Source organism: Takifugu flavidus, chromosome 16 (assembly GCF_003711565.1).
Source record: "Takifugu flavidus isolate HTHZ2018 chromosome 16, ASM371156v2, whole genome shotgun sequence".
NCBI lineage: Eukaryota > Metazoa > Chordata > Actinopteri > Tetraodontiformes > Tetraodontidae > Takifugu > Takifugu flavidus.
In genome coordinates, this window is record NC_079535.1 from 14,151,648 (window position 1) to 14,173,652 (window position 22,005).

The 22,005-nt window shown below is 46.4% G+C and overlaps 1 protein-coding gene across 3 annotated transcripts in view; it reads right to left on the minus strand.

The window, feature by feature from the left end:
• Window positions 1–1,928: 1,928 nt before the first annotated feature.
• The window catches only part of lingo2b (leucine rich repeat and Ig domain containing 2b), a 34,526-nt gene continuing 14,449 nt past the window's right edge, over window positions 1,929–22,005 (minus strand). The window contains exons 1-2 of one of the 3 annotated variants that reach the window (XM_057059268.1): window positions 6,398–6,801; window positions 1,929–5,161 (exon numbers count right to left, since the gene is read on the minus strand). In XM_057059268.1, coding sequence (XP_056915248.1) covers window positions 3,250–5,118 — 1,869 coding nt within the window. In that variant the 5' untranslated portion in view covers window positions 5,119–5,161; window positions 6,398–6,801 and the 3' untranslated portion in view covers window positions 1,929–3,249. Of the gene's footprint in view, window positions 5,162–6,392; window positions 6,802–22,005 lie in introns of those variants that run through there. The other 2 variants (XM_057059267.1, XM_057059265.1) reach the window with 2 other exon arrangements.

A 22,005-nucleotide genomic window follows, 5' to 3' on the forward strand; every position in this document is an offset into this window, starting at 1 on the left:
AAATCAGCTGACAAACTGACAATCGGTTCGGACCTCAAAACGGGAATCAAGAAACGTGTGTGTGCACATGTTCAGGAGCCAGGCTGCACCAGGCTGCAAGGTGGAGCGGGCTGTTAAAGCAGGAGGCAGGTGTGGATGATGAACTGGAGACGAGTCCCAGGTGTGTCGATCTCAAGATGGGCGTGAAGCTGGAAGCAGCCCCGCCCAGCCTGGAAGGAAACAGAAGGGGAGGGAGACACTCGGGATGACTCCGAACACATCCATGCCACTCTAGACGACATCATCACTTATTATTTGAAGAAAAAGTGCCAGAGCTTCTGACATCCATTATCCTGCCCTCTTTCCTCTCAACACGAGCGCCACCGTTTCTTGGCTGTGTTTTATTGATGACTTGAAATATGGCTGACCTTTTGTGTCAGCTCTGTGCTTTGTGAACACTCACTGTCCCTTGGAGATGTTTAGAAATCCAACTTTTCCTTCCCACCTTTGTTTGGAGCGATGCTGCATTTCATCTCTGGCAGTTTTAATCAGGACGATAAATGTGCTCAGGTGCCCATAATGCCCCCCAAGAAGGAAGTACTTGTTTGTTCAAGGCTGCCAAGCTCTCCACTGGGTGGGTCTTGTGTGGGCTGGACCTACCGGCTGTGCGGCTCGGTTCCTGACTGACCTTTCATTATTGTTGGTGCATCACCAGTGAGACCTGGGACAAATGGAGAGCCGCTACGGTGGATGCCAAATATTTTAGATTGATCCAGGTGACATGAGGGCATGCACCATAGAGGGAGCAGCGTCAGGAGTAGCCAGGCAGTAAGATGATCATGATCAAGACTGTCATCTGTCCAGGTTTGGCCCAGTCGTGCCACCGCATGAGGATGTGTGGGCAGAGCTACTCTAAACTGTTGTTTGACTCTTGTTGAACTCCTGTCGGGCAACCTTACTGTAAGGAGCACTTGAAAAAGGAGGATCTCATGCAACCTTAACAGAAAATGTCTTTTCATGTCCATCAGAAGTGTCGGAGATCTCCACATATCATGGCTCATCCTACAGACTCCATTAGCTGAGCGGAGCAGCCAGCCCAGTTTCACTTTGCTTCTCTTTGATGAGGCTGGGTCTGTTCTGACAGATGCCTTGTGAACATCCTTAATGATGGGAGACATGATTCATGCCAAGCTACAAGGTCCTGAGCATTAATGCCTTCTTCAGTGCCACCAAACCTGGATGCTGAGTTTCCACTGGGAAGGAGCCCATCAGCCCAGTGTTAGTTGGATCTTTTCCCCCTGATGGAACTAATACCTTCTGAACAACATAAAAGACCATGAATCATCCATAAGCGTCATGTTGCAGGATGTCCATCCACAAACGACATTGGTGGTGCACCAACCCTAACCCCAATCCTTGCATACAAAACGACACAAAAGACCATTTCACCATTAACACATAGCAACATTTCAAATTTGCATTTTCTTTTATCAGATAGTCAGTGAAGAAAAGGGCTACTGAGCATTTCTTCTGTAAATGTAGACACAGGTGACTGCAGGGTTCCTCGTGTTGCTGGGTGTCAGCTCAGAAACTGAGCAGTAACCTAGACCTGTGAGAGGAACCGTGGTCCAGGCGGGGAACCGCGGGCCAGGCGGGGAACCGCGGGCCAGGCGGGGAGCCGCGGTCCAGGCGGGGAGCCGCGGTCCAGGAAGGGAACCGCGGTCCAGGAAGGGAACCGCGGGCCAGGCGGGGAGCCGCGGGCCAGGCGGGGAGCCGCGGGCCAGGAAGGGAACCATCTGCATTGTTTTGTCAAGTGCAGAAGAAATGAGGCAGATTACGAAGCAGAACTATTCAATGAAGACTGGGAACAAAGAAGCTGTGTGAGATGCAAATCAGACAAAGTTCATTTGGAGCTTTTCAAAACGGGACTAAAACCAAATGAACTCCAATTTCAGGGGTATAGGTAATGTTTATTTCATTTTTGAAAATATACCAATAAATTTGTATTATGAAAACACTTTTTACAACCTTGAACATTTTATCACAACAAGATCACACAAGTTAACACCCAACGTTCCTGCATCACAAAGAGTTGCCCTTGTTTTACTGCCCCCCCCAAACATTTAAAACAGTTTCAAGTAAATATTTTAATAAAGAAACAAATAATACAATATTTCACCACAACTTTAACTGCCATCGATTAAATATCCAGTGCTTTGGAGAACGATCCAGACACACAAGGTTTAAAAGGTGATCAAGAAAAATGAGAGGACGAGAAATTCAACTCATAAATCTGCAAAAGTCAAAGCTGCTTTGCTCCCAAACGGTGCACAGGCTGCTCAGCCTTTGGCACTATGTCTGGCTATCCACTCTTTCATATCACATCCCGGGATTTGTCTGACAGGAAAATCTGCCAATGATTTGTTGCACTATGGGATGGGTTTAACATGCCATCTCAACAGAACCCTAACCAGAGCTAACCAGAACCACCTTTACCCACCGGTGCTATTTCTCAAGACGAGCGTTGCCGGAAAACAGTGCCGCGGCCGTGCGAGCTAAACTTTCTCTCTGTAACAAATTCCCACCTGAGGTCACAGCAGTGAAACAAGGATGTGGTTTAAAAGTGTAAAGATTAGTGAAATGTAGCCCTCCTGATGGTCATTTGTTCTATTGCAGTGCGACTATTCTGTTGGGGACTGTAGGGATACTTTCAAATCAGTTACATGAATCAATCCGTCCAAGAAGAAAGGCAGTGCGTGCACATGCACAAAGGATTGCACAAATGCAACATGCGTACACCAATGCGCTCACACACACACACACACACACGCACACACACACTCTCATGAAGGTAGCATCCATACAGCAGCTTACTGACGTGTTAAATGGCTCTCGCCCCTCTCGGATGTCGCGCCCCCTCCCAACAACTCCCTCCATCACATCCATGTCTCGGCAGTTGACACAAGTGTCATTCATCCCACCATGAAACACTGGCCTATTTCACTCCCATACTGATATGTTGATTATAGTGTTATACTCGGTGTACTGTATGAGAACATCATTTCATATAGACATGTTCACGACTTCACTTTAATATTCACATGCCCACTGTATCACTAGACCACTGTCATACTGACACCCACTATAATAGTACATCACTTTCGTTTGTCACAAATCCACTTTGTCATAGAAAATCTGTTGTGTGTGTGTGTGTGTTTTTGCTGATATGTGGATATTTTGTTGTAATGTTTGCACCAATCTGCACTGTCTTCAGATCATTTTCATGTTGACCCGTCTTGGGCCGCTTGTTTCCGTCACCTCCGCTACGGTGCCGTTAGACTTACGAGGGACGTATTCGATGTCAAAGTTGTTTTTGTGACGTCCTTTTCCTCTACTCCAGGCAAAAAGAAGCAGGAAGCAGAAGATGACCACACCTAAAAAGGACAGGCAGCCCATGGCTGTAGATATGATGATGGTCTTAATATCAATAGGAACTGTCATGTTGTACAGTACAGTCCCGTTCCCCCTTGTGCTGTTGGAGTCTGTCAGGTAATTTGAGCTCCTATTGGTATAGTGAGCTCTGTCTGCAATGCCTGAGCTCTTAACAGCTAACGAAGCTGACAGGCTTGCATTGCCAGCAGGGTTGCTAGCAATGCAATAGTACACCCCGCTGTCGTGCAGCTCTGCTGTTTTGATTTCCAGGGTGCCATCCGGTTGGACTTCTACCCTGCCACTGCTCTTTGCTGTGATGTGACGTCTATGAGGTGTGATCCAGAACACTGATGGACGGGGTGCTCCCTCGGCCATGCAGCTCAGGTGGGCGGGCTGTCCTTCATCCGTCATCAGCACCTGTGTTGTATTGGGTCCTATCCGTGGCTTTGTGCAGGTCATGTACCTAGACACCAAAGGCTCCTTGAGGTCACGAAGAGTCTTCCCCACGAGGTGCTCGGGTGCGCTGCACTGAGGTTGCTCATCTAAAAGCTTCAGCGAGAGTGGCTTGTGGCTGTTGAGCAGCCACAGCAATCGGCAGTCGCAGACCAACGGGTTTCCACCCAGACACAACCTCCGAAGGCTCTGTGGAGAGGCAAACACCTCCCTCTCCAAGGAGTCCAGTCGGTTCTGTGAAACATCTAAAAGTTGCAAAGATTTCAGGCCAACAAATGCAGAGGGCTCAATAGAAACTAGATGAGCCCCTTGAAGGCGAAGGTCTAGCAAATGTGGCAGTTGGCCTAGTTCCCCCTGATGGATATACTGGATGTGGCAGTAAGACAGGTTAAGATGTGTGAGGTAGGGCAGACTGCGCAGAGCTGCACCAGGAAAGGTAGTCAAGTTGGTGTTGGTTATGAAGAGTGATGTCAGGTTGAGGCCATGTAGTGAGTATGGAGGCAGAGTCTCTAACAAGGGCCAGTTATCAATGTCAAGATGCCGAAGAAGGAACAGCTTCTTAAATGAGTACGGCTTTAGAAAACCAATGCTTAAGTAGCGCATGTGCAGCTCGACCAGGCTGTGCAGATGTCCCAGCGCATCGGTGGGGACCACGGTGAGATTGGAACGTTCCAGGGTCAGACTTTGCAGTCCAAGTAATCCAGTGAACGCCCGCTGAGAGATGAAAACAAGTTCGTTATCACCCACCTCGAGCTTTGTCAGCTTTCTCAGATCCTGGAAGGCGTGATCCAGGAGAACCACCAGTCGATTGTGGCTCAGGTCCAGGCGACTGAGATTGGTCAGTCCGGACAGTACACCGACAGGAATTAGCTGAATCAGATTACTGCGAAAGTTGAGTGCACGCAGAGCCACTTGGAAACGAAAGGAACTCGGCTCGACTACACTGATGAGGTTGTCGCTAAGATCCAAGTCTTCCAGCTGCTGAAATGAAGAGAAGTTGTCTGGTGTTATGATGCGCAGTTTGTTCTTGCTGAGGTCCAGGACCCGTGTCTCAATGGGGATGCCTTCGGGAATCGCAGGCAGGCGCTTGCGGTGGCAGCTAACTGACTTGCTTTGGGCCGAGCAGTCGCAACGCGAAGGGCAGCTCTGGACATGGTTGAGCAGGAGTAGAAGCAAAGCCCCGCCCAAGAAGAGGTGGCAGTGGTTCTGGGCTGTGTGTCTCATGTCTTTTTTACCCACGTTGCCCTCCGTCATGGCACAACTTCTTGTCTGTACAGTCCACCATCACGAACAAGCTCTGTAAGACATTGTACAGGAACAAGATTTAGAAATTTCCAAATGCAACTGTGCTCAGTCTGTCACCTCATTATCATCACTGTAGCGTTGTTAACCTTTACCACTTTAACGAAGAGACGTTTCATGGCTGTGTGAGGGAGAAAGGCTGCAGGCTAACTGGGAATGTTTAGTCAGGACGTGTCGGCAGAGAAATGACCCTCGTTAGCGTGCAGCCTGTTGCAGTGAACGCCGATGTGGATTTGCTGTCGGCCCACCTGCGACTCTGGAGAGATCTATTATATATTATATATATTCACAGGAGAGATACTAGTGTGACACTGAGAGTGAGGGCTAGGGAGGCTGGGTTCAACAATATGATTTAATACAACACATTTGTATTTCAAGACAGCATTCCACACTCCTGCTGTGTAAAGTAAAGGCTGGAGACCATTTTAAAGGCATCAACAGCACTTCTTTAAATACCAAAAGCATCTCATTAGATTAGTCTTGCTTTGACTTTGTGCTTTTCTTGGCAATATTGCACCATCTTTTGATGGCTCAGCCATTATGTGTTTCCACACAGTGAAGGTGCATCTCACTGGCTAGATCTGATATGACTGTGGCATTTATATGCTCTTGAATCATTTCATACATTTTTACTTCAGGCTGTTTTGCAAATAGAAGATATAGTATTTTCCACCAGAAGAATTCAGATAATTTTCTTAGTGTAAATGAAGTAAGACCTATTCCTTGTCAGCTGCTTTTATTCTATGAACAGCAACCATTCCTATATAGCAAAAATGAATAAAATTGACAGAAAACAAAAACTGATGGCTCTCTTCAAGCATTTTCATAGTTTGCTCCTTGAACAAAGGTACAGTTAAGAACCTCTCTTCATCGGTGGGTCTGTCCAGTGACAACATGCTAACAACAGGATAATGAGGGAAAGCAAGCGGACTACTAGGTAAAAGCGTTAGGATTTAATGGAGAGTGGTGATTCTTCCCAGAAAAGTACATCCCAGCAGCCACAGGTTGTTGCATTGACAGATAGCTCAGTAGAGCGAGAGGCTGACTGGAACGGCCTCATTACCAACAGCGTCTGCATTCTGCTCGCGGCTATCTTAGCCAATTAGCTCTGTGAAAAGCTAAGACACATCAGTGGGCAGAAGACATTTGAATGCACTCAGACAAAACACTGGAAATATTAAAAGGAGCCAATGGCCAATAAGATGAGCAGACAATGGAGCACATACCTTACTTTGATAGAGGCATTAAAACCAATAGCTGAAATGAAGAAGAAGACGTCTGACAGCCCACATTTAGTCTTTCTCCTTCACTCGTGAGCCCTGGTCGGCAGGTTATATCGTATCTGCACATCTCCCCTCTTTCACTGCTTTTCCGCCCCTAGTCTTTATCTCCTTTTCCTCCTGTTGACACGTCCTCCATGGAACGCCATTCCTACCCGTGCTGTAGACTGGCCTTGCAAAAAAAGGAAAAAGAGCCAGCCTGCTCATCAGGCCCTGCAGGCGGGGGTTTCTTATCGATTGCAACGCAGAACCATCAGATGCCAGGAATGTAGCCTCTAACAGCAGGCCGTTGCCACAGCAACTGCAAACCCTTCTCCCATCCACTCTGTGTAGTCTGCCAGTCAAATTCATGAAAAAGGCAGAAGAAATAAAATAAATAGAAGGCGTATTTTCATGGGTGTGTATTCCACGTGCGGAGAAAACAAACAAATTGAATATAACCCAGGAAATTTGGCTTGATTGGTGCTGTGGAGCCTCGTTTAGCCTGTTCTCAGTCCATCATCCTGGCTGCCGTGCTCTTTGTCAGCCTGTTGCGTTGCCCATCCATCTGCTGCTCTGGTAACTATCTCTGGCCTCCACCTTATTATCCACCCTCAAGTCTGCCTCCGTCTTTGTGGATTTATCAGCCAGCCTTTATGTGTCAGCCTGTGCTCCTCTGCCCTCTCTTTAATAATTCCAGTGCAGCGGTGTGTTGCTGCAGTCGGGATGGGTACGAGTTGGGCGATCTGTCAGAGCTCTGGATCGGGCAGATCCGAACCCCAACGCAGACGAGATGTGCCCAAATCACGGCAGCAGTGCTTAAATCCAAGAATACATGAAGTGATCTATCTCTCTTGGTCTGGAACAAATATGGATTCTAAACAATGGCAGCTAACTGTACTGTATGTTTTCCATATGCTCATCTTTGATATCACCATCTATATCTTTCATACAAATAAGACATTTGTAACAGTATTATTCAAAATTTGCACGTTAGCATCTCTTTTCCACATATTTCTAACATATTTCTCACTTCATCTGGCTTCAAACTCTTCATAGGCCAGTTATTTACAGCTCTGAAACTAATGAATCACAAAGGCTCAAGTGGTCATCTCTTGAATGACTTGCAGCCAAGAAGCATTTTCATTCCATAATTTTAGAAACACGTAGCAACAGATGTGTCATTGTAAGGATCTCCTGGAATTCTGGGTCAATGTTAACATTGATATGGGTCATGTAGAAGGGCAGCCTACAGGGTTGAGCATTTTGGGATTTGGTTGGGAATAGGATCGGAGTCAGTGAACCTGCAGAACATCTGACAGCCTTGCAGAAAGAGGCTGTAGGGCGAGCCGTGAGTCAGTGTGAGAGCATAGGAGGGCAGATGGAGCAGAAACTGTGACTGTGGATACAGGGTTAGGGCTAGGGTTAGGGTTAGGGCTAGGGCACACCCAGACAGGGTTAGGGCTAGGGCACACCCAGACAGGGCTAGGGTTAGGGCTAGGGCACACCCAGACAGGGCCTTTGCATGTGCTCTTTTAAATCTGTGGGTCTGTCCCTCATCACGCCACTTTCCAAAACTCCTGCAGTGGTCGGAACAAACACAGTTCAGCCCTAGAAGCACTTAATTGCACTGTATTGATGAATTTTTAAAAAGGCATCGATTGGCACAAAATAAATTATGAATTAATAATGCATTGTCTGCCAGACGCTTTGCTTTATGCTTTAAGATGTCCATTACATGCATGGGCAGTTCATCCTTGGGAGGGGGCATTTGTGGTAAGAAAGCCTCGTTAATAGCACAGCCACCACGGCGTGTGCGGTTGGATAACTGTCTGGGGCATAAATTCTCCTTCCCTATACACAAAGATTTAGTCATCAACATGGATGCAATTATTTTGCTGTCGGCTCTTTTGGAAAGCCATTATTACATTCTGTGCAGTAAAGCTTATTCCACATCCACAAACACCCTTGCTCAGGAATTGAGTGCACATTTTTGGCACGACTACTCATTTTAGAAACAAGCACAATGTATTTAAGATTTCCGTTTTACACTTTGAATCAGTGGAGTTCTCAATAGTCAGCAGAACCCGTTAATTTGGCTGTTTTCCCTGTGAAAAAGACCCCGGACAGCCTGAAAGTCCTGCTTTGTTCATTTCCAGATAATTACAGTGGCAGCAGCACTGGAATAATCTCACACGACAGAGTTCACCTGTAGGGGCTCGCTGTGAGCACACGTTCACCTGTAGGGGCTCGCTGTGAGCACACGTTCACCTGTAGGGGCTCGCTGTGTGCACACGGTCACCTGTAGGGGCTCGCTGTGAGCACACGTTCACCTGTAGGGGCTCGCTGTGAGCACACGGTCACCTGTAGGGGCTCGCTGTGAGCACACGGTCACCTGTAGGGGCTCGCTGTGAGCACACGGTCACCTGTAGGGGCTCGCTGTGTGCACACGGCCACCTGTAGGGGCTCGCTGTGTGCACACGGTCACCTGTAGGGGCTCGCTGTGTGCACACGGTCACCTGTAGGGGCTCGCTGTGAGCACACGGTCACCTGTAGGGGCTCGCTGTGAGCACACGGTCACCTGTAGGGGCTCGCTGTGTGCACATGACAGACCTTCTTCCTGTTTTCTCTATGGAATCCGGTGCTCATGCTAACATGGGCTATGAGCAGATGATCAGGTCATTTGAGTTGAAGAGTTGTCAAGAATATGTAAAACTGCTCCTGTGATAGTTTAATGCTTTTCTCATCCCTCAAGAGAAAACTGTGTTCTGTAGTCTGGCGCCCACCCCGCGGCATAACCCTAACCCTAACCCCGCGGCATAACCCTAACCCTAACCCCACAGCATAACCTAACCCTAACCCCACAGCATAACCCTAACCCTAACCCTACAGCATAACCCTAACCCTAACCCCACAGCCTAACCCTAACCCTAACCCCACAGCATAACCCTAACCCTACAGCATAACCCTAACCCTAACCCCACAGCATAACCCTAACCCTAACCCTAACCCTACAGCATAACCCTAACCCTAACCCTAACCCCTAGGATAACCATAACCCTAACCCCACAGCATAACCCTAACCCTAACCCTAACCCTACAGCATAACCCTAACCCTAACCCTAACCCTACAGCATAACCCTAACCCTAACCCTAACCCTACAGCATAACCCTAACCCTAACCCTACAGCATAACCCTAACCCTAACCCTACAGCATAACCCTAACCCTAACCCTACAGCATAACCCTAACCCTACAGCATAACCCTAACCCTAACCCTACAGCATAACCCTAACCCTAACCCTACAGCATAACCCTAACCCTAACCCCACAGCATAACCCTAACCCTAACCCTAACCCCACAGCATAACCCTAACCCTAACCCTACAGCATAACCCTAACCCTAACCCTACCCCACAGCATAACCCTAACCCTAACCCTAACCCTACAGCATAACCCTAACCCTAACCCTAACCCCACAGCATAACCCTAACCCTAACCCTAACCCTAACCCTACAGCATGCCAGATGTCGGTGGACTTCTCAGGATGGATTTCTGGACTCAGAAGTGGAAGCTCGTCCTTCCTCTGTTAATTAGTGCTGTTGAATTTGAGCTGTGCCAATTAAGCGGTCCCTTTCTGCACCACCAGCCATGACGAAGCACCTTGTGGAGCCATGAAAATTCTTCCCTGTCTTGGTCAACGTCTACTGTTGTTGGATTACTGTTGGCTCACAAGGAACGTTCTGGAATGAATTCATGCTAGTGTGCTAATGGAAAGAGTGGGTTCTGGGTAATGTCCTGGTATAGCAGAAGCAGGGATGCATGATCATTGCCGGTCCTGGTGGTTAGCGTTAGTAGAGTAGCGGGTTAGTAGAGCTCAGTTCACAGTTTTGGACCTATATATGTATATGATGTTTCCCCATTTTATCTCTCTCTCTTATGGAAGTTTACCTGTCTGGCAATGAGAATAATTTACTCATTTCATGCATGTCATAAAGGTTTCAATTGTCATAAACAAGACCAGTTTTGGTAAAACCTTGAGGTATCTGTAGCAGATGTTTTGCAAATTGCAATCATCTTATTCTCCTTTTAATCTCCGTTTATTTCTCCATTTAATAACACCCACAGCTTCATAATGCATACTAAAGTTAGAGAAATGAAATCTACCTTTTTTTCGATTTTGTGTTGAAGAGTCTTCTTGGAAAAGGGTCAAACCGAATGAGCAATAAAATTAAAACAATAAGTCAGACTGTAAATATAACTGAACTTTTTTCGTGGATGAAGGGTCCATATTAATCTTATTTCCAAAGAGTGCAGCACAATATTTTGAAGGCACCTAGTTTAGATCAAACAGACGCTGGATCAGAATGAGTCGGTGATCTAGGGTGCTGGATCACGTGCACACGCAGCTTTGGTCTTCCGTTCAGAGTTGAATGCTGCATCAGCAGCCACGATACGTCATCCAGGACCGATGAGCAAATGTGGCCCAAGCGATGTATTTTCATGTAAGCTGGCTCGACTGAGGACCTGCGGGACCCCAGACTCACTCACGGAGCTGCCTGCACACCACAAGAAGCTAACGACCGGAACCTGCCGGAACAAATGGATGAAGCTCGGCTCAGCTTCTTTAAAGGAAGGCAAAGTTTCCACTTCAGCAATGATCAAATACAGTCTGATCAGAGCTGCTGAAGTCCTGGGAATGTCTCTCTTTATTCTTCCAGCGTGGACGTGGATGTAGGCGTGGGCGGGCTTCAGTGACTTGCTCAAGGGTTCATCACCACTGACGCTGTCCTGTCCCTGCTACCATAAACCCTCTGCTTCCCAGCCCTGTCACCTATGTGGTGAACCACAAATGTGGGTGTGGAATGACCTGCAGCAAAACACTGAGCAGATCCAGAGCTAATTATAGCTAATTACTGGCTCTTAAATAGATGAAATGCTCATGGCCTGCTCCTGCCTCTCCTGTTCCTATTCGAGCTTTTGTGAATCTATTCTTTTACTTGACTAAAAATGTGCAGAGTATTCGGGTTAGCGTAAGTAAAGTGAGTAAAAAAATACAGGAGAAAGATTTTCTTCATCATACCGTTTGAGAAAAATTTGAAATGTCAAAAAAGTCAAATTGTAATGTCAAGAAATGGCCACAAGCACGCTGAGTGACCTTTTGTCCACCGATTGGCACATTTTGTAAAAAGTCTACCTTTTTTTTACTCGTGGGCGGCCCTAACACGTGGGCCCTAACACTCATTCAGGTTAGTTTGTCTGTTCTCGCCACATGGCAGAGACGCATGCTAACGTCCATGGAGGGGGACCTGCTTCAGAATGTGGATGAATATTTTAACCTTGACTGAATAAAAATCTCTCCTGCACACCTTGAACTGCATATCTTTTGCTATATTGGGAAAATAATCTGCATACAACTCTCCATTTCTGCTTTTGTCCACTCTCTGTTCCAGCTGTTGTGCCACCGAAGTCGGAACAAAGGTGCTTCTGCTTGAATTTAGTGGCCTTTTCTTTCATGCAAAAAGGAATAATCGTGTTTTTTCTTCTGAAGCACTGCAGCCTTTTTCTCACCCTCTGTCTCTTGTTGTTACTTGAAGGACACTTGCCGTGTTAGGTTTCCATCTAATTTTAGTCTCAGGAGGTAGGACTCATCCATTTTTCATGGTATACATGCATACCACAACCAACTCAAAGGAACTAGTCCCAGTCCCCAAAAGGAGCTCTGCTTTTGCACACTTGTGTGGCCTCATAATCCTTTGGCACATAGAATCTGCAATACTACAGGAATTCATATTCAGCTTACTCTGTGTCTTGTATTGGTAATAAATATAATATGTTTTCAACATATTTTCACAATGAATTTTCTCAAAACCAAAGCAGAGCTATCAGTACTTCAAAGGTCAAGTGTTCACCAAAGGACTAAAGCGTCCCGTTGATGTTGGATGGACTTTTGTTCTCGGTGAATTAATGTAGGCCTCAGAACTCGGGGAGGGGGTATCGGGGCCCCTATTGATCCAAGTATTGATGAAGTCATCCTTTTTGAAGGTTGACCAGCTGATTCTGGGTGGAGTGTGAGCACGAAGACACTTCTGAAAGAATGCACATATGCATAAAACAACTGGCTTCTGATGTTCAGGCACTTTATATGGTTGGATACCAACAACATGTCTTTGACCTTTATGTCCTTAAGTTGGGCTACTTCTACACATCATAAACAGACAAAACCTGAGTTGCTAGATTGTCAGAAATAGACACATTTAGGAAAGATGTGATGGCTAGGAAGTAAAATGATTACACTTAATGATTTAGTCTGATTTGCTGCTTCCATCTACTATATTTTAAAGTTCAGGAATATTTTTGAATTGTGAAACTGTCTCTTCTATAATCAAACTCCAAAAATGTTTTTCCTTTCACTGTGGTGGTGTTGGCTTCACTGATATTGACGACCAAGAACATGCGCTTTTCCACAGCGATTATGTTGTCACATAGAATCTTTTAAATTCTGAACCATTTTAATGTGCACTTGGAAAAAGTCACAGCATAATTCCTTCATACTGTCGAGGATTTTCTTCAGTTAACACCAAGTCAGAATGCTGCTTTGAAGAGTTGAAGTCAGTCAGAACACCTGCAACAAGGGCGTGCACAGAGAGCTCTGCCCACTGGAACAAACACCTCCCTTTTATAATGCTTAGCAGCTACGCTTTCTCTCGGTACTTTTCCATCTGCTTACTTCATCGTCACAAGGTTAGCATGACAAACTGAAGCGTTTTGAAGGTTGCTGACTCGCACATCTTCATTATTTCTAAGGAGTCTTTGTTCTACACCTCGTGACACCTCGTGCACCTGCACAAGCATCATCAGATGAACTTGCTTGACCTTAATTCTTTTAATTAATCTATGCTAAACAAAAAATTATTTCTTTTACAATACCTGTCTATTAGTTTACAAAAAGGCCCTCCGCAAGGCTAGAACAGCTTATTTTTCTTCTTTCATTGAGGAAAATAAGAGCAACCCCAGGTTCCTTTTCAGCACTGTGGCCAAATTAACCAAGAGTCACAGTGTTTTAGATCCACGTATCCCTTCTTCCCTTAGTGGTGAAGACTTCATGAGCTTCTTCACTGATAAAGTTCTAGCTATCAGAGAGAAAGCTAACCAGGCCATCCCAACAACTGGACCATCACCAGATGTGCCGACTGTGGGAACATACAGGGTCTCCAACGAGCCCTTAAGCTCCTTCACCCCTATACGAGGCGTCGTCGCTAATTCAGAAATCCAAGAGTGTCCACCGCGTGTCCTTTAGATCCCATCCCAACACACCTGTTTCACCGCACAAATATGTTTGTGGACATTCAACAGATGCTTTCTGCAAAGTACACAGAGCATCAGCAAATATTGGCTGTGCTAAATCCCACATGTACAGAGGAACCCTAACCATCACCCTCGGTGGCCATATCATTCCCAGAGAGCCGTTTAGTTAGCATCGTCTCTTTGGGCGTCGGCAGAGGATTAGGCAATCCTCGGTGGCACTGAATAACTTTGCGGGATTATCAGATTCGCCTGTCACCAAATGATTCTGACGGATTAACCGTCTCCTCTGTCACCCTGAGAATTCGCCCAAATGAGTCCAAGTCAGTGCGACGGCCAAGGTGACACCGAGAAGCCGAGTCGCTCAGGAAGATGCTCGCTGCAGGCAACATTAGCATCAGTCCATTGATGGACATGATGGGGGAAGTGCTCAGGTGGAGCTCCACATGTTGCACACATCAATACCATCTGATGTCACATTCAAATGTGGCGTCTGGGTCTGGGAGGGTTGGGTAGCACTGCCACAAATGCTCCTCCTCCGGGGGTTCCGTCATGTTCTCCAGATCCCACCTGAACTACTTTGGTATTTTTAGTCTCAGATTTTTAGTAGCAGATTGTCAGAGGGGCCAAAACAGACCTTGAAGCTCTGCTCTCAGGGGCCCAAACAAGCCAAGTCTCTTTGAATGTTCAGGCAATTTCATTGATTTCCCAGAAATACAGAAATTCACACATGGAGAATTGTAAAATCTTGACGGTGAAGAATCACATTTAAAAGCAGATGGATAATTAAATACAACTTGAGCTGGTTAGTCAGATTTCATGTACACAGCCATGCTTTTATTACATTTTTATAAGCTTCATAACCTCAGCATCTGGACATTTATGCTTATGTTCACGTTTATAGACAATATTTTCTAGACTAAAGATTGCGTTTTCACAGATGAGTGCTAGCATGCTTTGCCCAAATATGGAGACGGCAGGAAGTCGGACATGACGTCCGTCATTGCTGCTCATTCAACACCCAATGTTTGTGCATGAATTTCAACAAAATAGCAACTTTTTATGAGTGTGCAGCATATAATGTTATGCAATTTAAATAGTGTCTAATGGCCTCATTCAACTATGTTTTCCATTATATTTTGAGGGTTTAATGATTGTGTCTTGCCTAAACACTTCCAAAATGTGTGTTTAGTGCAGGAATTAAAAGTGTGCATGAATGAGTCTATCAAACCTGCAATCAGGCCAATAAAAACCACACCAATGTGGTCTGCATCTCTGTATCCCTGCATCTCTGTATCTCTGCACCTCTGTATCTGCCCTGCATCCCTGCATCTCTGTATCCCTGCATCTCTGTATCTCTCATGCACCTCTGTATCTCTCTGCATCTCTGCATCTCTGTATCTTCTCTGCACATCTGTACTTCTTCTGCACCTCTGTATCTTCTCTGCATCTCTGTATCTTCTCTGCACCTCTGTATCTTCTCTGCATCTCTGTATCTCTGCACATCTGTATCTTCTCTGCACGTCTGTATCTTCTCTCTGCATCTGCTCTCTGTATCTCTGCACCTCTGTATCTTCTCTGCATCTCTCTGTATCTTCTCTGCATCTCTGTATCTTCTCTGCATCTGCCCTGCATCTCTGCATCTGCCCTGCATCTCTGCATCCCTGCATCTCTGTATCTGCTCTGCATCTCTGTATCCCTGCATCTCTGCATCTGCCCTGCATCTCTGCATCTGCTCTGTATCCCTGCATCCCCCCTGTATCTCTGCATCTGCCCTGCATCTCTGCATCTCTGCATCTGCCCTGTATCTCTGCATCTGCTCTGTATCTCTGCATCTCTGCCCTGCCTCTCTGCATCTGCCCTGTATCTCTGCATCTGCCCTGCATCTCTGCATGTGCCCCGCATCTCTGCATCTGCCCTGCGTCTCTGCATCTGCTCTGCATCTCAGCATCTGCCCTGCATCTGCTCTGTATCTCTGCATCTGCTCTGTATCTCTGCATCTGCCATGCATCTCTGCATCTCTGCCCTGCATCTCTGCATCTGCTCTGTATCTCTGCATCTGCCCTGCATCTCTGCATCTGCCCTGCATCTCTGCATCTGCTCTGTATCTCTGCATCTCTGCATCTGCCCTGTATCTCTGCATCTGCTCTGTATCTCTGCATCTGCCCTGCATCTCTGCATCTCTCTCTGCTCTGCTCTGATCTCTGCATCTGCCCTGCATCTCTGCATCTGCTCTGCATCTCTGCCCTGCCCTGCATCTTTGCATCTCTGCATCTGCCCTGTATCTCTGCATCTGCCCTGTATCTCTGCATCTGCCCTGCATCTTTGCATCTCTGCATCTGCCCTGCATCTCTGCATCTGCCCTGTATCTCTACATCTGCCCTGTATCTCTGCATCTGCCCTGCATCTCTGCATCTGCCCTGCATCTCTGCATCTGCTCTGCATCTGCCCTGCATCTCTGCATCTGCCCTGCATCTCTGCATCTCTGCATCTGCTCTGCATCTCTGCATCTGCCCTGTATCTCTGCATCTCTGCATCTGCCCTGTATCTCTGCATCTGCCCTGCATCTCTGCATCTGCCCTGTATCTCTGCATCTGCTCTGTATCTCTGCATCTGCTCTGCATCTCTGCATCTGCTCTGTATCTCTGCATCTGCCCTGCATCTCTGCATCTGCTCTGTATCTCTGCATCTGCTCTGCACCTCTGCATCTGCCCTGCATCTCTGTATCTGCCCTGTATCTCTGCATCTGCTCTGTATCTCTGCATCTCTGCATCTGCCCTGCATCTCTGCATCTGCTCTGTATCTCTGCATCTGCCTGCATCTCTGCATCTGCCCTGTATCTCTCTGCATCTCTGCATCTGCCCTGTATCTCTGCATCTGCCCTGTATCTCTGCATCTGCCCTGCATCTCTGCATCCCTGTATCTCTGCATCTGCCCTGTATCCCTGTATCTCTGCATCTGCCCTGCATCTCTGCATCTGCTCTGCATCTCTGCATCTGCTCTGTATCTCTGCATCTGCCCTGTATCTCTGCATCTCTGTATCTCTGCATCTGCCCTGCATCTCTGCATCTGCCCTGCATCTCTGCATCTGCCCTGTATCTCTGCATCTGCCCTGCATCTCTCTGCATCTGCTCTGTATCTCTGCATCCCTGTATCTCTGCGTCTGCCCTGCATCTCTGCATCTGCCCTGCATCTCTGCATCTGCTCTGTATCTCTGCATCTGCCCTGCATCTCTGCATCTGCCCTGCATCTCTGCATCTGCTCTGTATCTCTGCATCTGCCTTGCATCTCTGTATCTGCTCTGTATCCCTGCATCTCTGCATCTGCCCTGTATCTCTGCATCTGCTCTGTATCTCTGCATCTGCCCTGCATCTCTGCATCTGCCCTGCATCTCTGCATCTCTGCATCTGCTCTGTATCTCTGCATCTGCCCTGCATCTCTGCATCTCTGCATCTGCCCTGCATCTCTGCATCTGCCCTGCATCTCTGCATCTCTGCATCTGCTCTGTATCTCTGCTTCACGTGGTTCTGGAGCTTCAGAATCACTGTCTGCACTTCTGGTTGTAGATTTCTGCCTCTGAGGCTCAACAGGACCGAGTCAGAAACTGTGGTTTGTTTACACCTGAGAGTGTATCTGCAGACTTAATGTAACTACACTAGATGATTGTGTGTGTGTAAGTGTGTGTGTGTAAGTGTGTGTGAGAGAGAGGTTCAGGCCAGTTTAATACCAACTCTGGACTGGAAACCTTGCTGCTGTCTTCTCATAAATATTGCACGATGCCGTGCACGGTGTGAAATGTGTTTGAAAGCAAAAGGAGGATTTCAATGAATTCACAAAGGCAAACTCATCTCACACAAAGAGCTTTGAATTATCTTTCTGTTACAAGTTTAAAGAAGTGCTCTTTTGGGGAAAAGTAGTCCGGGTGAGAAAAGAGCAAAAAATCAACAGCTCTAAAGAGCTATTTAGCTGTTTAGCTGTTTAGCTATTTAGCTGTTTAGGTGTTTAGCTATTTAGCTATTTAGCTATTTAGCTGTTTAACTATTTAGCTATTTAGCTGTTTAGCTCCGCTGCTGAAGCCAGACATCCTCCCTCCTGTGTCATCTGCAGCATCAGGAAACTGTAGCACTCAGGGAAACTGAGCATATGCCTGCAAATCAAGGGACCAAGGGGGCTTCTGTAGCTACGCTCATGTGCAGGATGGAGAGCTACTGGTGGCATGTATCCATCCTGAAGCTCCTCATCTAGATTCCATCATTGGAACACACAGGAACTGTCAATGACGGCACCTGCTGCAGCCAAACGAAGCAGATCTGCTAAACTTGAGCAGATATCCCAAAGATGGAGTGTGACCGTGACTCCGGATAAACCAGGACAGGGGAGTCACCACAGTCATTTTCAAGATGTCAGATATTGGTGTTGTCAAGCCCTATTTGTTTCGAGTAAAAGTGAAGAAATTGTGGTGAAAATGGAAAAAAATATTTCTATGATAGACGGACGGACGGATGGAGAGACGCTGGATCGTGGGTGATTCTGGGAATTTTAATCCAGCCAGAGCTCCTTGATGGGGGAATGGTGAGTGCACTTTAACTGCTTCCCTTTTCTTTAATGGCCATTAAAAATGTCTAAAAACATTAAAGGCATGTAGTCACTCTCCCATTCGGTTCTATATGATGTTGAAATGTAATCTTTTCACGCATGAATTATGAAAACTTTAGGATGTTTACTGACCATCAGCTGGTCAGTCGGCACTTCCACCACAGCAGCATCTGAATGGCTGGTTGCTATAGCGACACCTTGGCATTAAAGGGTTGAAAGAATGAACTAAAACAATTAAATCACAATGCTGAAGAAAGAAATCCCATAATGATCTGAACAATACAATAATAATGTGCAACAATGCTCATGTGTGGGGCCACCTCAGAGGAAGCTGCCACTTTGGGAAAGTTTAAGAGAAAGGGCAAAACAATCCAGCAATAATTCTCCAACTAACTAACTGCCGGGTTAGGGTTAGAGGGTTAGGGTTAGAGGGTTAGGGTTAGAGGGTTAGGGTTAGAGGGTTAGAGTTAGAGGGTTAGGGTTAGAGGGTTAGGGGGTTAGGGTTAGAGGGTTAGGTGGTTAGAGGGTTAGAGTTAGGGTTAGAGGGTTAGAGTTAGAGGGTTAGGGTTAGAGGGTTAGGGGGTTAGCAGGGTTAGGGTTAGCAGCCCAACCCACCACCAAATAGCTTCCACTCACTGTTTCAAATTTAGAACTGTGGAAGAAATATTACCCTAATCTGGCTACACAAGCATATAAAACCTTTTATGTAAACGAACGCTTGGCTCAATTCCGAGAATCAAAACAGCATGTTTCTGTTTTCTGGAGCCCATTGCAGATTCGTTGCATGTACAGTTAATATCAATATCAATATCAATCTTTATTTATATGGCACTTTTCATACACTAGGTAGCACAAAGTGTCTCACAAAGGATAAAAACAGCAAAGAGAACAAGAGAATCAAGAAAAGGACACACACACACATGCATCCAACACACTTACACACACACCCACACACACAAACAAGCTTAGACAAGTTGAGACATGGCTGGGCACCGAGACCTGAGGCGAAGGAGACGCCACCATTGGAGGCCCACCAGGCCGAGGGAGGTCACGGTCCGTGACCACAGGTGGTACCGCCACAAAGACCACCCCGACCCGGACAGACCGGAGGCTCCACACCAAAGCACAGAGCCCCCTAACCACCCAGGCCAGGGTCGACAATGGGACAGCACCCCCAGCGGTAGACTGGAAACATCTCCCAGCCTGGCAGGCCCCCATGAGGAAACACCATGAGGAAACACTGGAGCTAAAAACTGAAGGACTGAAACAGTAAATGGGATAAAAGGTATAAAAGCTAAAAGCTGAGGAACTAAGAATTGGAGTAGTAAAACAGTACTAAGACTACAACAGACTAAAACAGTAAATGGGATAAAAGGTGTAAAGACTAAAAACTGAGAATAAGAACTGAGGGAGTAAAACAGTACTAAGACTACAACAGACTAAAACAGTAAATGGGATAAAAGGTGTAAAGACTAAAAACTGAGAATAAGAACTGAGGGAGTAAAACAGTACTAAGACTAAAACAGACTAAAACAGTAAATGAGATAAAAGGTGTAAAGACTAAAAACTGAGAGACTAAGAACTGAGGGAGTAAAACAGTAAAAGTGTCAAGTAAAATAAGGATAAGACATAAAAAAGCATGAGGACATAAAATAAATTAAAAATAATCAATTAAAGGCCTGATTAAAAAGGTGTGTCTTGAGCCTCTTTTTAAAAATCTCAACAGTCTCTGCGGCCCTGAGGTTCTCCGGGAGGCTGTTCCACAGTCGGGGACCATAACAACTGAAGGCCGCTTCCCCGTGCGTTTTAGAGCTTACATGTGGGATGGTTAAAAGGCCGGTGCCAGAGGACCTCAGAGTCCGCGAGGGTTGATAGAATAAAAGCAGGTCAGATAAATAAGTCGGGCCAAGACCATTAAGACATTTAAAAACTAATAAAAGAACCTTAAAATCGATCCTGAAACGCACAGGTAGCCAATGCAGCGATTCTAAAACCGGTGTGATGTGCTCCCGCCCTCTGGTCCTCGTCAGCACTCGTGCAGCTCAGTTTTGTAATAATTGTAGGTTGGTGAAGCTCTCTTTTGGAAGACCAGAGAGCAGGGCATTACAATAATCTAGACCACAAGAGATAAAAGCGTGCATCAGCACCTCCGTGCTGGCCTGAGAGAGAAACGGGCGGACTCTGGCTATATTCTTCAGGTGGTAAAAACCTACCTTTGTTATGTTTTTGATGTGTGGAATAAAACTAAGCTCAGAGTCAAAGATCACACCCAGATTTTTTACAGATTGAGATGGCTTAAAATCCTTTAATTTTGGTACAAGTTTCTCTCTCTGACCTTCAGGACCAATAACTAAGACTTCTGTTTTGTCCTGGTTGAGCTGTAGGAAGTTTTCTGCCATCCATGACTGGATATCTAGAATACAGTTAAAAAGGGCATCAACTGGCCCTGTGTCATCAGGAGCCACGGCGATGTACAGCTGCGTATCATCAGCATAGCTGTGGAAGCTGATGCCGTGGCTCCTGATGACGTAACGGGTGCAGTTTAGGACCCAAAAGCAGCACTCTGGAAAGCTGGACCGTAGTAATGACTTTTATTAACCCACGGGCAAACAGGAACTCAGGCAGAACAGGAAACACAGGAAATAGTCCGTTCTTCTGGGCCCGCACAAAGTCTATGGGTTGCAGGCTCGGGGAGTGGGACGAGCAGCAGCGAAGTCGGGGCCGGGCGGAGAAGTCTAAACCAGGTGAACCGACAGGAACCAGAGACGCTGAGGCAGAAGTCGTAGTCAGGGGCAGAACGCAGGTAGGTTGTCCGGGGAACAGGCAAGGCAGGCAGAACGAAGACAGGCAGGGTCGGTAACGGGTAATCCGGCAGGGAAACAACGCTGGAAAGTCTTGCATGAGAGCAGAAGAACAATCTGGCCCCGAGTGAGTGTGAGGCTGGAGAATATATACACTGGTAGGTGAGCTGATTGATGAGTGAGGGCAGGTGTGTGATCCGTGACTGAGAGCAGGTGTGTGATCCGTGACTGAGAGCAGGTGTGGTGATCAGAGGGTGTGATGTGAGCAGGGCAGTGGAAAAGTACTGGGACAGGAGGGAACTGGAGAAAAGGGGCTGTGACAGACGTCCCCAAGAGGAAGCATGTAGAGATTAAAAAGGGTTGGACCTAAGATTGACCCTTGGGGAACCCCACATCTTGTCTCATGGATTCTCGAGGAGCATGTATCCATACTTACAAAGAAGCTTCGATCAGTAAGGTAGGAGGTGAACCAGTTAAGAACAGTACCAGAGAGGCCGACCAGGTTCTTCAGTCTATTTAATAAAATATGGTGGTCTACTGTATCAAAAGCGGCGGTCAGATCCAGTAGAACCAACACCGTGAGCTTTTTGTTGTCTACGTTACACCTGATGTCATTTAAAATCTTTAAAAGGGCTGTCTCTGTACTGTGGTTCATCCTAAAACCAGACTGATGCCTCTCTAAAATATCATTTGAGTTTAAAAAATCATTTACTTGGTTAAAAACAAGTTTTTCTAAAATTTTACTTAAAAATGGTAGGTTGGATACAGGCCGATAGTTATTTAAAACGCTGGGGTCTAGATTGCTCTTCTTCAGAAGGGGCTTCACCACCGCCGTTTTAAAGGAGGTGGGGAAGACACCCGTCTGAAGAGAGCAATTC